The sequence below is a fragment of the Bubalus bubalis genome, chromosome 9, assembly GCF_019923935.1.
Source record: "Bubalus bubalis isolate 160015118507 breed Murrah chromosome 9, NDDB_SH_1, whole genome shotgun sequence".
NCBI lineage: Eukaryota > Metazoa > Chordata > Mammalia > Artiodactyla > Bovidae > Bubalus > Bubalus bubalis.
The window spans coordinates 88,918,561-88,934,671 of record NC_059165.1 but is presented as its reverse complement, the minus strand read 5'-3'; the positions used below and the strand labels follow the sequence as shown (position 1 = coordinate 88,934,671).

At 39.0% G+C, this 16,111-nt stretch overlaps 1 protein-coding gene across 1 annotated transcript in view; it reads left to right on the top strand.

Moving 5' to 3' along the window:
* Window positions 1–16,111, top strand: part of LOC102414203 (prolyl 4-hydroxylase subunit alpha-2) — a 147,924-nt gene that overhangs the window by 68,087 nt on the left and 63,726 nt on the right. Inside the window, exons 6-8 of the mRNA XM_044948719.2 lie at window positions 13,871–13,941; window positions 14,848–14,947; window positions 15,427–15,480. Of these exons, the coding sequence (XP_044804654.2) occupies window positions 13,871–13,941; window positions 14,848–14,947; window positions 15,427–15,480 (225 nt within the window). The remainder of the gene's footprint in view (window positions 1–13,870; window positions 13,942–14,847; window positions 14,948–15,426; window positions 15,481–16,111) is intronic.

The following is a 16,111-nucleotide window of genomic DNA, read 5'->3' as shown; positions in this document are numbered from 1 at the left end:
TGGGTCTTACATTCAGGTCTAAATCCACTTTGAGTTGATTTTTTATATGGCTTGAGATAATCGTCCAGTTTCATTCTTTTGCATGTGGCTGTCCAGTTTTCCCGGTACCATTTATTGAAGAGGTTATCCTTTTTCCATTGTATATTCTTGGTTCCTTTGTTGTGAATTAATTGACCACATCTGCATAGGTTTATTTCTGCTCTCTCTCTTCTGTTCCATTGATCTTTGGGTCTGTTTTTAGGCCAATACCATACTGTTTTGTGACTATATGTTTATAATATTGTTTGAAATCAGGAAGCATGATGCCTTCGGTTTTGTTCTTTTTTCTCAAGATTGTTTTGCCTATTCGGAGTCTTTTGTGGTTCCATGCAAATTTTAGGATTTTTGGTTCTATTTATGTGAAAAGTGCCTTTGATACTTTGATAGAAATTGCATTGAATTTGTAGATTGCTTTTGGTAATATGAACAATTTTAACAATATTACTTCTTCCAGTTCATGAGCTTGGAATATCTTTCCATTTATTTGTGTTTTCTTCAGTTCTCTCATTGTGTAGTTTACAGCATATACTTCTTCCATTTTCTTGGTTAAATTTATTCTTATGTATTTTTTCCTTTTTGATGCAGTTGGAAATGGGATTGTTTTCCTAATTTCTCTTTCTGATAGTTTGTAATTAGTAAATAGAAATACAATTTATTGTTGTATATTGGTTTTTTTATCCTGCAACTACTGCACTTTTTATTAGTTCACAGTTTTGGGTGGAGTTTTTAGAGCTTTCTATATAAAATCATGGCATCTACTGCCAAAGCAATCTTAAAGAAAAAGAACAAAGTGGAGGCAAAACAAAAAGACAGTCTAAAGATCAGGAGAAAAAATATTTACAAATGATGTGACTGGCAAGGGATTAATTTCTAAGATATACAAACAGCTCATAAAGCTCAAAAAATGGCAGCAAAAAACAGACAAACCAATCCAAAACATGGGCAGAAGACCTGAACAGACATTTTTCCAAAGAAGGCATACAGATGGCCAACAGGCACATTAAAAGATGTTCAATATCGCTAATTATTAGAGAAATGCAAATCAAGACTACAGTGAGGTATCACTTCACACCCATCAGAATGGCCATCATCAAAAAGTCTATAAATAGACTGGAGAGAATGTGGAGAAAAAGGAACCCTCCTACACTGTGGGGATATAATTGCTACAGCCACTATGGAGAACAATATGGAGGTTCCTTAAAAAGCTAAAAATAGATGATGATCTATTAATTCCACTTCTTCAGATATATACAGAAAAGATGAAGTTCTAATTCAAAAAGGTACATGCACCCCAGTGTTCATATCAGCACTATTTACAAAACCCAAGAAATAAAACAGCCTAAATGTTCATTGGCAGATAATGGATAAAGAATAGGTAGTTTGTGTGTACACACACACACACACACACAGTAGAATCCTACTCAGCCATAAAAAAGAATAAAATAATGCTATTTGCAACAACATGAATGGGTCTAGAGATTATCATACTACATGAAGTTATACAAAGACAGTATCATATAATGTGTCTTATATGTAGCATCTAAAGTATGATACAAATGAGCTTATTTATAAAACAGAAACAGAGAAAACAAATTTATGGTGTGATCACTGACCTAGAGCCAGACATCCTGGAATGTGAAGTCAAGTGGGCCTTAGAAAGCATCACTACGAACAAAGCTAGTGGAGGTGATGGAATTCCAGTTGAGCTATTTCAAATCCTGAAAGATGATGCTGTGAAGGTGCTGCACTCAATATGCCAGCAAATTTGGAAAACTCAGCAGTGGCCACAGGACTGGAAAAGGTCAGTTTTCATTCCAGTCCCAAAGAAAGGCAATGCAAAAGAATGCTCAAACTACTGCACAATTGCACTCATCTCACACGCTAGTGAAGTAATGCTCAAAATTCTCCAAGCCAGGCTTCAGCAATATGTGAACCGTGAACTTCCAGATGTTCAAGCTGGTTTTAGAAAAGGCAGAGGAACCAGAGATAAATTGCCAACATCCGCTGGATCATGGAAAAAGCAAGAGAGTTCCAGAAAAACATCTATTTCTGCTTTATTGACTATGCCAAAGCCTTTGATTGTGTGGATCACAATAAACTGTGGAAAATTCTGAAAGAGATAGGAATACCAGACCACCTGACCTGCCTCTTGAGAAATCTGTATGCAGGTCAGGAAGCAACAGTTAGAAGTGGACATGGAACAACAGACTGGTTCCAAATAGGAAAAGGAGTACATCAAGGCTGTATAGTGTCACCCTGCTTATTTAACTTATATGCAGAGTACATCATGAGAAACGCTGGACTGGAAGAAACACAAGCTGGAATCAAGATTGCCAGGAGAAATATCAATAACCTCAGATGTGCAGATGACACTACCCTTATGGCAGAAAGTGAAGAGGAACTCAAAAGCCTCTTGATGAAAGTGAAAGTGGAGAGTGAAAAAGTTGGCTTAAAGCTCAACATTCAGAAAGCTAAGATCATGGCATTTGGTCCCACCACTTCATGGGAAATAGATGGGGAAACAGTGGAAACAGTGTCAGACTTTATTTTTGGGGGCTCCAAAATCACTGCAGATGGTGACTGCAGCCATGAAATTAAAAGACGCTTACTCCTTGGAAGAAAAGTTATGACCAACCTAGATAGCATATTGAAAAGCAGAGACATTACTTGGCCAACAAAGGTCCATCTAGTCAAGGCTATGGTTTTTCCAGCGGTCATGTATGGATGTGAGAGTTGGACTGTGAAGAAGGCTGAGCACTGAAGAATTGATGCTTTTGAACTGTGGTGTTGGAGAAGACTCTTGCGAGTCCCTTGGACTTCAAGGAGATCCAACCAGTCCATTCTCAAGGAGATCAGCCCTGGGATTTCTTTGGAAGGAATGATGCTTAAGCTGAAACTCCAGTACTTTGGCCACCTCATGTGAAGTGTTGACTCATTGGAAAAGACTCTGATGTTGGGAGGGATTGGGGGCAGGAGGAGAAGGGGATGACAGAGGATGAGATGGCTGGATGGCATCACTGACTCGATGGACATGAGTCTGGGTGAACTCCGGGAGTTGGTGATGGACAGGGAGGTCTGGCGTGCTGTGATTCATGGGGTCGCAAAGAGTCGGACACGAGTGAGCGACTGAACTGAACTGAACTGAAAAGGGACTGGAAGAGGAATAAATTAGGAGCTTGGAATTAGCAGATAGAAATTACTGTATATGAAATAGATAAACAAAAAGGTTCTACTGTATAGCACAGGGACCTATATTGAATATCTTATATTAAACTATAATGGAAAAAAATATGAAAAAGACAAAATATATGTATACATATATAACTGAAAAAAAAAAATATATATATATATATATATATATATATATAAAACTGATTCACTTTACTATACACCAGAAACCAACACAGCATTGTAAATTAGCTATGTGAAAGTTGCTCAGTCATGTCCGACTCTTTGCAACCCCGTGGACTATGTCTATGGAATTCTCCAGGCCAGAATACTGGAGTAGGCAGTCTTTCCCTTCTCCAGGGGATCTTCCCAACCCAGGTATTGAACCCAAGTCTCCCACACTGAAGACGGATTCTTTACCAGCTGAGCCAAAAGGGAAGCCCAAAAGTGAAAGTCGCTCAGTTGTGTCCGACTCTTTGTGACCCCATGGACCATACAGTCTGTGGAATTCTCTAGGCCAGAATACTGGAGTGGGTAGCCTTTCCCTTCTCCAGGGATCTTCCCAACCTAGGGATTGAACCCAGGTCTCCCACATTGCAGGCAGATTCTTTACCAGCTGAGCCACAAGGGAAGCCCAAAAATTAACTGTACTTAAGTGAAAAAAAAGATCATGGTATCTGCAAATAGAGTAGTTTTACTTCTTCCTTTCCAACTGCCTTTCTTTTCTTCTTGCCTAATTGCTCTGTCTAGAACTTCTAGTGCTGTATTGAATAAAAATGATGAGTGTGGGCATCCTTGTCTTGTTCCTGATTAGGGAAGATCTTTGACATTTTCACTGTTGAGTATGCTGTTAGTTGTGGACTTGGCATATATGGCCTTTTTAATGTTGGAGCACATTTCCTCTGTATTTGTTGAGATTTTTTTGATCATGAATGGATGTTGAATTTCATCAGATGGTTTTTCTATATCTATTGAAATGATCATATGACTTTTCCATTAGTTTTGTTAATGTGATTCACATTGATTAATTTCCAAGTATTTATCCATCCTTGCATTCCAGGGTTAAATCCCACTTGATCATGGTGTGTGATCCTTCTAATGTATTGTATAATTTATTTTGCTGATAGATTGTTGAGGATTTTTACATCTTTGTTCATCAAGGATATTGGTGTAAATTTTTCTTTTCTTATAGGTGTTTGGTATCAGTGTAATGCTGGGAGAGTAAAATAAGTTTGGAAGTATTCCCTCTGAAAATTTTGAGAGAGTTTGAGAAGAATTGTTATTAGTATTTCTTTAATATTTAGTCAAATTTACCAGTGAAGCCCTGTGGTCCTGAACTTTTTGTTGGTAATTTTCAAATAATTGATTCAGTCTTCTTACTAGTAATTGATCTATTCAGATTTTCTGTTTCTTCATGATTCATTCTTGGTAGGTTGTATGTTTCTAGGGATTTACCATTTCTTCAAGGTTGTCCCAATTTGTTCTTGTTCAACATAATTTCTCAAGGACCTTTGTATTTCTGTAGTATCAGTTGTAACACCTCCTCTTTCTTTTCTAATTTTGAGTCTTCTTTTTTTCTTGGTGAATCTATCTACATGTTTGTCTGTCTTGTCTACATTTTTTTTTAAAGCTCTTAGTTTTATTGACCCTTTCTATTGTCTTTTTAGTCTGTGTTTCATTTGTTTTTGCTCCGTGCTTTGTTATTTTTTCCCTTCTACTGACTTTGGGCTTCATTTGGTCTTCTTTTTATAGTTCCTTGAGGTGTATAATGAGGTTATTTTGAGTTCTCTCTTGTTTCTTAATTCAGTCATTTATTGCTATGAGCTTTCTTATTAGAACTGCTTTTGCTGTATCCCGTAAGTTTTGTATGTTATATTTTCATTTTATTTCTCTCAGTATCTTCTTGATTGACTTCTTCTTTGACCCATTGGTTAGTCAACAGTGTGTTGCTTAGTCTGCCCATATATGTGAATTTTCCAGCTTTCTTCTTGCTATTAGTTTTTAGTTTCATAATATTGTTATTGGAAAAGATGCTTGATATGATTTTAGTCCTCTTAACTTTATCAAGAGTTGTTTTGTGGCATAGTGAAGTGAAGTCGCTCAGTTGTGTCCGACTCTTTGCAATCCCATGGACTGTAGTCTACCAGGCTTCTCTGTCCATGGGATTTTCCAGGCAAGAGTACTGGAGTGGGTTGCCATTTCCTTCTCCAGGGGATCTTCCTGACCCAGGGATCGAACCCAGGTCTCCTGCATTGCAGGCAGACACTTTACCCTCTGAGCCACCAGGGAATCACATATGTTGTATACTGGAGAATGTTCCATATATGCTTGCTGCTGCTGCTGCTAAGTCGCATCAGTCATGTCTGACTCTGTGCAACCCCATAGACGGCAGCCCACCAGGCTCCCCTGTCCCTGGGATTCTCCAGGCAAGAACACTGGAGTGGGTTGCCATTTCCTTCTCCAGTGCATGAAAGTGAAAAGTGAAAGTGAAGTCGCTCAGTCGTGTCCGACTCCTAGAGACCACATGGACTGCAGCACACCAGGCTCCTCGTCCATGGGATTTTCCAGGCAAGAGTACTGGAGGAGAATGTATATCCTGCTGCTTTTAAATGAAATGGCCTAAAAATGTTCTGTTAAATCCCTCTGGTGTAATGTGTAACGTAAGTTCAATGTTTCCTTACTGATTCTGTCTGTGTATTCTACCCATGATGAAAGCAGAGTATTGAAGTCTCCTACTACTATTGTTGAACGGTTTGCTTTGGAAACAAACTGATATCATTCTCTTGTTTTTGTGATGGCACCCAAGTATTGCATTTCAGACTCTCTTTTTGTCAATGAGGACTACTTCATTTCCTCTAAAGGATTCTTGCCCATAGTAGTAGATATTAATAGTTGTCTGAATTAAACTCACCCATTTCTGTTCATTTTAGTTCACTGATTCCTAAGATGTTTATGTTCACTCTTGCTATCTCCTACTCAACCAGGTCCAGTTTACCTTGATTTAGGTTCCTATGCATCATTGTTTTCTACAGCATCACACTTTCATTCTAATCCCCAAAAAGGGTAGTGCCAAAGAGTGTTCAAACTACCAGATACTTGTGCTTATTTCACATGCTAGTAAGATTATGCTCAAAAGCCTATGTGAACTGAGAGTTTCTAGATGTGCAAGCTGGGTTTAGAAAAGACAGAGGAACCAGAAATCAAATTGCCAACATTTTTTGTATCATAGAGAAAACTAGGGAATTCCAGAAGAACATCTGCTTCATTGACTGTGCTGAAGCCTTCGACTGTATGGATCACTAGAAACTATGAAAGTCACTCAGTCGTGTCTGACTCTTGCAACCCCATGGACTATGCAGTCTATGGAATTCTCCAGGCCAGAATACTGAAGTAGGTAGGCTTTCCCTTCTCCAGGGGATCTTCCCAACCCAGGGATCGAACCCAGGTCTCCCACATTGCAGGCATATTCTTTACCAGTTGAGCCACAAGGGAAGCCCAAGAATACTAGAGTGGGTAGCCTATCCCTTCTCCAGGAGATCTTCCCAACCCAGGAATTGAACCAGGGTCTCCTGCATTGCAGGCGGATTCTTTACCAACTGAGCTATCAAGGAAGCCCAAGAAACTATGGATACAGTCCTTCCAATGATCCAGAAACTATGGATCACTACAGAAATTCTTAAAGAGATGGGAATACCAGACCACCTTACCTGTTTCCTCAGAAACCTCTATGCAGGTCAGTAAGCATCAGTTAGAACCAGACATGGAACAATGTACTGGTTCACAATTAGGAAAGGAGTATGACAAGGCTGTATATTGTCACTCTATTTAACTTCTGTGCAGAGTATATCATGTGAAATGCCAGGCTGAATGACTCACAAGCTAAAATCAAGACTTCTGGGAGAAATGTCAACAACCTCAGATATTCAGATGATATCACTGTAATGGCAGAAATTAAAGAGGAACTAAAGAATCTCTTGATGAGGGTGAAAGAAGAGAGTGAAAAAGCTGGCTTAAAACTCAGCATTAAAAAAACTAAGATCATGGTATCCAGTCGCATCACCTCATAGCAAATGGAAAGGGAAAAAAGTTGAAGCTGTGGCAGATTTTCTTTTCTTGGGCTCCAAAATCACTGCGGATGGTGACTGCAGCCATGAAATTAAAAACTTGCTCCTTGGAAGAAAAGCTATGACCAACATAGACAGTATATTAAAAAGAAGAGATGTCACTTTACCCACAAAGGTCCATGTAGTCAAAGCTATGGTTTTTCCAGTGATAATGTACAGATGTGAGAGTTGGACCGTAAAGAGGGCTGAGCACCAAAGAATTGATGCTTTTAAATCTAGAGAAGGCTCTTGAGAGTCCCTTGGACTGCAAGGAGATCAAACCAGTCAATCCTAAAGGAAATCAACCCTGAATATTTGTTGGAAGGACTGATGTGAAAGCTGAAGCTCCAATACTTTGGCCACTTAATGCAAAGAGCCAACTCATTGGAAAAGACCGTAATGCTGGGAAAGATTGAGGGCAAGAGGATAAGGGGGCGACAGAGGATGGGATTGTTGGATGGCATTGCCAACTCAATGGACATGAATTTGAGCAAACTCCAGGAGATAGTGAAGGACAGGGGAGTCTGGAGTGCTGCAGCCCACAGGTTTGCCGAGAGTTGGACACAACTTAGCGATTGAACAACAATTACTATTACTATTGTATTGTTATCAGTAGTTCCCTTTAAATCTTTATATGTTTTGATGCTCCTGTGTTGGGTGCATGGAGATGTGATAGTCACTGAGTCGTATCTGACTCTTTGTGACCCCATGAACTGTAGCCTGCTAGGCTCCTCTGTCTGTGGGATTCTCCAGTCAAGAATATTGCAGTGGGTTGCCATTTCCTTCTCTAGGGGATCTTCCCTACCCAGGGATCAAGCCTGGGTCTCCTGCATTGCAGGCAGATTCTTTACTATCTTAGCCACCAGGGAAGCCCTGGTGTTGGGTGCATAAGTATTTTCAAATGGTATGTCCTCTTACTAGGCTGACCACTTTATCATTATATAATACAATGACCTTTTTGTCTCCTATTATATAGTCTTTGTCTTAAAGTCTGTTTTATCTAGAATAAGTATACCTCTTTCAGCTTTCTTTTGGTTTCCATTGTATAGACTGTATTTTTATATCCATTCACTTTTAGTCAGTGTATTTCCATAAAGTTGAAGTGAGTCTGTCATAGGCAGCATATTTCTGGGTCTTGTTTTTTTATCCATTCATCCATGGCATGTCTTTTCATTGGAGAATTTAGTCCATTTACATATAAAGTAATTATCAATAGGATGGACTTACTGCCATTTGATAATTGTTTTCTGGCTGTTTTTGAATTCCTTTATTCTTCTCTTACACTCTTTTTGATTTTTTAAAGTAGTGGTATGCCTAGGTTTTTGTTTGTTTGTTTGTTTTTTTGTGTACTTAAAATAGATTTTGCTTTGTGGTTACCATGAGGCTTACATAAACTCCATCTTGTGTTTATAACAGTCTGTTTTAATAACAGCTTAAGTTTGAATGCATTTTAAAGCTCTATATTTTAACTCTCCCCTACCCATTATTTCTCTTTTTGATGTCAAAATCTACATCTTTTTATCTTGTGAATACTTTGACACAGTATTATAATTATAGTTTACTACCTTTGTGTTTTAACCTTTACACTAGATTTATCAGTGATTAACCCACCACTATTACAGCATTAGATTATTTGAATTTAACTATATATTTACCTTTACCAGTGAGATTTATACTTCAAATGTTTTCTTGTTACTTAGTGCCCTTTCATTTCAGCTTAAGGAATTCCCTTTAACATTTCTTGTAATACTGGTATATTGGTTGTGTTTTCCTTCATCTTTTGGTTGTGTGGATAACTCTCTATTTCTTATTAAAATTTGAAAAACAACCTTTCTGGGTAGAATATTCTTGGTTTTCAGTTTTTTCCATCAGCAGTTTAAAGGTATTTGGTCACTTCCTACACTTCAGTCTTGTGTAGGAGATGAACCTTGTCATTAAACCATGACCTAGCTCTTGTTTTTTTCTTGAATGTTTGTGATTGTCTAAGCAGCCTTATTTGTTCTTAGTGGCTTCTAGCATTTGAAGGTGTACCAAGAGCTGTTAGTGTCCAAAGGAAAGGATATCAGTCAGCCCCTGGGTGCGGGCTGATTGTAAGCTGGACCCTCTGGCAGCAGCTTTTAAAGTATACAAATATACCTGTTTCTGGTGAATACTTCTTAATCCCCTACCCCTATTTTGCCCCCCCTTCACTCTCCCACTGATAACCATTAGTTTTTCTGTCTGTGATTTTGTTCTCTTTTACTAGTTTTAAATTTTTTGCTTATTTATTTATCTTTTGGCTACACCATGCAGCTTGCAGAATCTTAGTTCCGTGACCAGAAATTGAACCTGTACGCCCTATGATGGAAGTGCAGAGTAATAACCACTGGACCACCAGGGATTTCCCCTTCTCTTTTCATTTTTGAAGTGGAGTTTTTCTTGTTCACCTGATGCATAGTTGTCACTCATCCTCTGGATTTCCTTCAGAGAAAAATTTTCTATATGTAGCTATAGATTTTTTTGGTGTGTCCATGGGAGAAGGGGAGTTCAGGAGCATCCTGTGTCACCATCTTGGAATGGACAGCTTGTTTCTGTTTTTAATACAGGAAGTTAACTTGGTTTGACACAAACTGCAAGCTTTTCTGTGCAGTTCAGTTCTTATTCTTGGCTGGGATGCTTGCAGTCTCACCTACATATGCTTTGTTTGGCAATCTGGGAGAGAGTCGGGCGGAGCTTATGCATAGTATTTGAAAGTTCCTCTCTTTCTCTCAGCAACCCACTCCAGTATTCTCGCTTGGGAAATCCCATGGACAGAGGAGCCTGATGATTTACAATTCATGGGGTTGCAAAGAGTCGGACACAACTTAGCTACTAAACCACCACCACTCACATTGTGACAGTCTACTTCTAAGCACTGATGTAATGTGTTTCAGGTTAGAAAAACTTTGGGTTTTCTCTCAGAATTTTAGCTGTCCTGTTCTGTGTCACCTATGGCCATCCAAGTCTAACAGCTGTTTAAAAAATAGGAAATCACCCTGTACCATTCTTGCCTTTTAAGGATTGACTGCCATTCATAATCTGCCTGCTTTTGTTTAGTCTGCAGTGCCTTCCGGTAATTATTTTTCATATTTTTTCCAGAGTTTATAGTTACTTGGGTAATGGTCAGTTTGTTAAGAGTATGTTGTTGTTGTTCAGTCCCTTAGTCGTGTCCAACTCTTTGCCACCCCATGAACTACAGCACGCCAGGCTTCCCTGTCCTTCACTGTCTCTCAGAGTTTGCTCAGACTTATGTCCATTGAGTTGGTAATGCCATCCAACAGTCTCATCCTCTGTTGCCCTGTTCTCCTCCTGCCCTCAGTCTTTCCCAGTATCAGGGTCTTTTCCAGTGAGTTGGCTCTTTGCATCAGGTGGCCAAAATATTGTTTTATTTTTTCTCTGTAGCTTTTTTGAATATGATCAATTTCTAATTCATATATTCTTTTGTTGTCTATATCCATTTGAGCTTTTCAATTTATGAATTGTAATTTTCTTTCATAGTTACAGATGCTTAATTATATTTAATGTTACAGTATTTTGTTATAATTTTCTTCTGTTTCTTGGCTAGGGCTGGGTGATTTTGTGTTTTCAACTCCTGAAGAGTTTTTATTTTCATTTTATGTTTTTTGACAGTAACTTGTATGGGTATTGAGTTCTTTTTTATTTTTCTTGTTCATGTTTATTTTTCTTGTATTTTCCTGGACCATTGATCTCATGTTACATGTTTCCTCTTCTGTTTCTACAGTGAAATGCATTCAGTTTAATTAATGGTATTATTTTTGGTCTGTCTACTCTAGATTATTTCTTAATTTATAATTTTAATGGTTCCCTTACTTTTAGCCACTTCTCATCACCACCAAACCTGTGAGAGCCATCTCACTCTCTGAGACTCCCTTTACCCCAGTAATAGTGCCTTTCCTGTGATTCAGTACAGTTTCTAAGCTCTTGTGTTTAAAATATCCAAAAGGCGGTCCTTTGATCCACTAAGTTTCACAGTTTTCTCTCAGTATTTCCCTATTCAGAGTATGACCTCTCCCTCTGGAAAGAAGATCATACTTTATATGATGTATGATGTTTACCATTAATATTTGTTTCACCGTCATTAAGACCATACTGCACTTTTCATTCTTTCTGCTGCCTTGGATTCTTTGCTTAGATGTCTTTGGATCACTTTGCTGACATCTGCTGTTTATTTTCCCATTAACAAGAAAATTGAAATTTGTAGTATCTGTTTCCAAGTTACATTGTAGGCCTAGGTGATGGGTGATTTTGTTTTGTTTCCTTATTGGTGATTTTTGGAAGCTATGTGGAAGGAATTGCATTTAGAAGAATATAATTGTTGACAGCCTTTTACTATTAAAATAATCAATGTTACCAACTTAGACTTTGGACTTTTTTAGGTGTTTGAATTTCCTCTTCTTTATAATAAGTGACATATACTAGGGATGAATGTTAAGAATAGTGGAAAAGAATTGCCACCACTTTTCAGATAAATATTCATTCTCACTACTCACTTGACCTTTACTAGACCTTTACTAGACCCTCACTAGACCCTTATTTCATCCCACAAGACTATTTGAAAGCCTTCTTTGAAAATAATCAAGGAATAGAAGAGGCCAAATTATGAAACTAAAATTTTTATCAGTTATAGTGTCCTGCTTTACAAACGTTTTTATTCAGAGCATCCCAACAAGGGCCAAAAATACCCCCATTTCTAAATACTATACAGTTAACCAGATATGTTAGATACAGGAAACTGTACTGTGAATTAATAAGTGTCTTCGTTAACCTAGAGGAGGCTTCACTGAAGCTGTATTTCATGTTATTCCTTTTTTTGATGCCCTAGTTCTTACACTTGGGAAGTATACACCGTCATAAAATTTTATGTGCATGAACACTAGACCTTTCTTTTGAATAGTGAAGGGAAGGACTATTTGAAAGGAAAAATTGAGGGACTTCCTTGATGGGTCCAGTAACTAAGACCTGCAGGGGACCTGCGTTCAGTCCCTGGTCACAGAACTAGGTCTTGCACATTGCAACTAAATGAATGAGTAAATATTTTTTAAAAAGAGAGAGAAATAGCAAAGCTGTTTAAGTGTATATATAGCACTTGAGTATCTGAAAATCATTTCCTGTGTATTTCTGCTAAAATTTGCATACTTTAGGGGTATACAGACCATTACTCTAGTGAAACACTTGTACATGTGAACAGGGAGATGTAATATAAAGGTTTTTATAAATCTGAATGTTCATCAAAGAGAAATGAATAATTCATGAACTATGCATACAACCCATGACTTAGCTGGAGTGGAAATGAGTAAATTAAAAAAAAAAAATACAAACTGTTTCTCATTTTTGATCTCTCAGGAAACAAACACTAAGTTAAAAAGCATGTTATAGAAGATTATGTTTCAGATCAGATCAGTCACTCATTCGTGTCCGACTCTTTGCGACCCCATGAATCGCAGCACGCCAGGCCTCCCTGCCCATCACCAACTCCCAGAGTTCACTGGGACTCACGTCCATTGAGTCAGTGATGCCATCCAGCCATCTCATCCTCTGTCGTCCCCTTCTCCTCTTGCCCCCAATCCCTCCCAGCATCAGAGTCTTTTCCAATGAGTCAACTCTTTGCATGAGGTGGCCAAAGTACTGGAGTTTCAGCTTTAGCATTATTCCTTCCAAAGAAATCCCAGGGCTGATCTCCTTGAGAATGGACTGGTTGGATCTCCTTGAAGTCCAAGGGACTCTCAAGAGTCTTCTCCAACACCACAGTTCAAAAGCATCAATTCTTCGGCACTCCGCCTTCTTCATAGTCCAACTCTCACATCCATACATGACCACAGGAAAAACCATAGCCTTGACTAGACAAACCTTTGTTGGCAAAGTATGATACAATTTATATAAAATACATAGAAAAATACTGTTTATATTCAATTTTAATACAGTAATAATAAATATATAAAAATATGTTCCAGGGTAAATAAGCACTAATAATTTTGGGGTAGTGATTCTTTGCAGGAGGCATAAGAGACCTGGATTTAATCCCTGGGTCAGGAAGATCTGGAGGAGGGCATGGCAACCCACTCCAGTATTCTTGCCTGGAGAATCCCATGGACAGAGGAGCCTGGCAAGCTATGGTCCATAGGGTCGCACAGAGATGGACACAACGGAGGCAACTTAGCACATGTGCACAGAATACAAGTGAGATGAGAAGATATAATCTTTTTTTCTGGGCACATCTTAAATAAAATCAGAATTATCTTATTAGTGAAAAAAGAGAGAAAGTCTTTTATATAGGTATTGTGTAGGTAGGTAGTCTCTGCATCTTCTGACCAATGCCAAGAATTGGTAGGCCTGAGTAGGGTACCTATGGATCTGCTGTATTATTCCTCATAGTTCTCTGTATGCTTTAAAATAGCTCATAATAAGTTTTAAAAATAATAAATGAATTAATTAATGAATGATAGTTCTATGTCTAGAGTCTTTGGACATAAGTAGGTAGAGGTGAAGTGAGACTAAATTCATTCTCAGATTTTATTTCCTAGATGAAACGATGCAGAGTTTTTAGCCTCACTTCAGGTTCTCCCCAGGCATCCAGACAAAGAATCAGCCAAAGGTAATCTGGGCATGGTGTGGTTTGGCATCTCTCCCAATCACCCTACTCATATATGTGAGATTTCTCTGACCTGGGTGTTCAATTCATGTCTCTCCTTTTGTTTACTGTTTGTCTCTCACACTGTCCTTAGCTGTGACTGTGTGCATGCTTCCATGTGGGCTTGTAAGTGTGCATATGTGTATGAGGTTTCCCTTGTGGCACAGATGGTGAAGAATCTGCTTGCAATGCAGGAGACCTGGCTTTGGTCCCTGTGTCAGGAAGATCCCTTGGAGAAAGAAACAGCAACCCAATTCAGTATTCTTGCCTGGCAAATCCCATGGACAGGGGAGCCTGGCAGGCTACAGTCCATGGGGTTGCAAAGAATTGGACATGACTGAGAACTATGCACATATGTTTATACATGTGGTTTGTGTTTGTTCATGGACCCAAGAATGATTTTTTTCTAACTTAAATTATTTGTTTAAATTTTTATCATGGTTTGATCAGTTTTGAGTTTTACTTAAAATTTTGGGAGATCTTGTTGTCTCACCAAAAAAGCACAGGACTAAAGTCTTGATGACTTGAGTTGTAGTCCTACCTCTGCTCTTACTGACTGTCTAAACTTGGCCAGTTTACCCTCTCAGTATTGTCCCAGTATAATTGTTAAGAGATCAGAAGGTTGGAAGGGATGAGTTAAAAGGGTCCTGTGAATGCTGACATTGTGGGGATTCTAAACATCACCCTGTGGCATTTCTGAGCTGGAAGTGACAGCTGTGACAGCGTCCTGAGGTGAGAGGGATGATCTCCAACCCCTTCGTCCCCTCCACCTCCTTTTCTACCCCATCTTTTTCTCCTGACTCTCTTTTCATTGATCCCCTTTTCTCGTTGCCCCATGCCCCTGTCTTTTACCTGATTTTTTCCATCCAGTGTATTTCTAACTGAAGAAGAAGACCCTGTGATTGGCCAAGTGAATCACAGGATTCGGCTCATCACTGGGCTGTCAGATGAAACAGCCGAATTTCTCCAGGTATGAGGTATCTGAGTCAACCTGAGTGTGGAATCTGTGTCCTGTCCTGTCCCCCTTTCTTGTCCTTTCTAATCATGCAGTTGAGCCGTAGTTTCCTCTGCCCTGAAGCTTTCCATTCTCCAGGCTGAGGACATGGGTCTTGAAATGTTGGGAGCCCCACGTCTATGCCCTTTCTCACAGAAACTTACCCAGCCTGATTGTTGGTTGTTTTTTTATCTGGGCACAAATGGTGGAGGGTTTAAGAGCATGGACCTCATAATCAAAAAGCCTGGGTAAGAATTCAAGCCTTGTGACTTTCTGTCTGTATCACCTTAGGTAAATTCCATATTTTGTCTGATCCTTAGTTTCCTGGTCCAGATGCAGGTGCTAGGTAAACTGCTCTTCAGTCTTCATTTAGGAGCAGGCTTGGGAATGCAGAGTTCTTGAGCTGGCTTGGAGGTTTCCCACTAGCTAACCATGGTTTTTTTTTTTACTGCCAGGTTGCTGATTATGGCATTGGAGGATACTATGAACCTCATGTGGATTATTTTTTGGTAAGAGCAAAACATCGTTCCTTTGGGCTGTGTTTGAAGTGGCAGGAAAAGGTAGCAACTCACATGGAACATTTGGCTTCTACCTCAAGGTCCTCTAAATTCTCAAGGATAAATCTTTGGGGACTGTCTTAAAATTAGACAGAAGAGAAAACAGATTTTATTGTCTTCTAGTGTGGTGCTGCTTCTACTAGGCACCTGGACTTGAGATGAATTCTTGGGGTAGAAAGTGATGGAGAGAGAACTACCTACCTGTGTCCCCTCTCTTGTGCTAGAAGGTTCCTCGGTCTCTTCAGGCAGACCTCATTCCTCTGTTGATAGGAGGAGCACTTGAGTCTATTGCTTTGAGTTCCAGTACTTCAGCCTTGCATAAGCCCCTAGTGTGGCTGAACCAGACAACCGAGAGAAGATTGGTATTTGTACTCTGGGAATGACAAGCTGAATCAGCAAACAAAACACCAAATGTTTCTTCAGCACTTTTGATATCTTGGTTACTCTCCTAGGATCTAGGGATAGGGAGGCAAAAAAAAAAAAAAATTGCCATTTTTAAACAGAGGCATGTTGTTTTGTGAGTCATGCATGTGAATAGTTACTTTCTAAGTTACTGAGTAAGTGCTATAAAGAAGGTATGTGC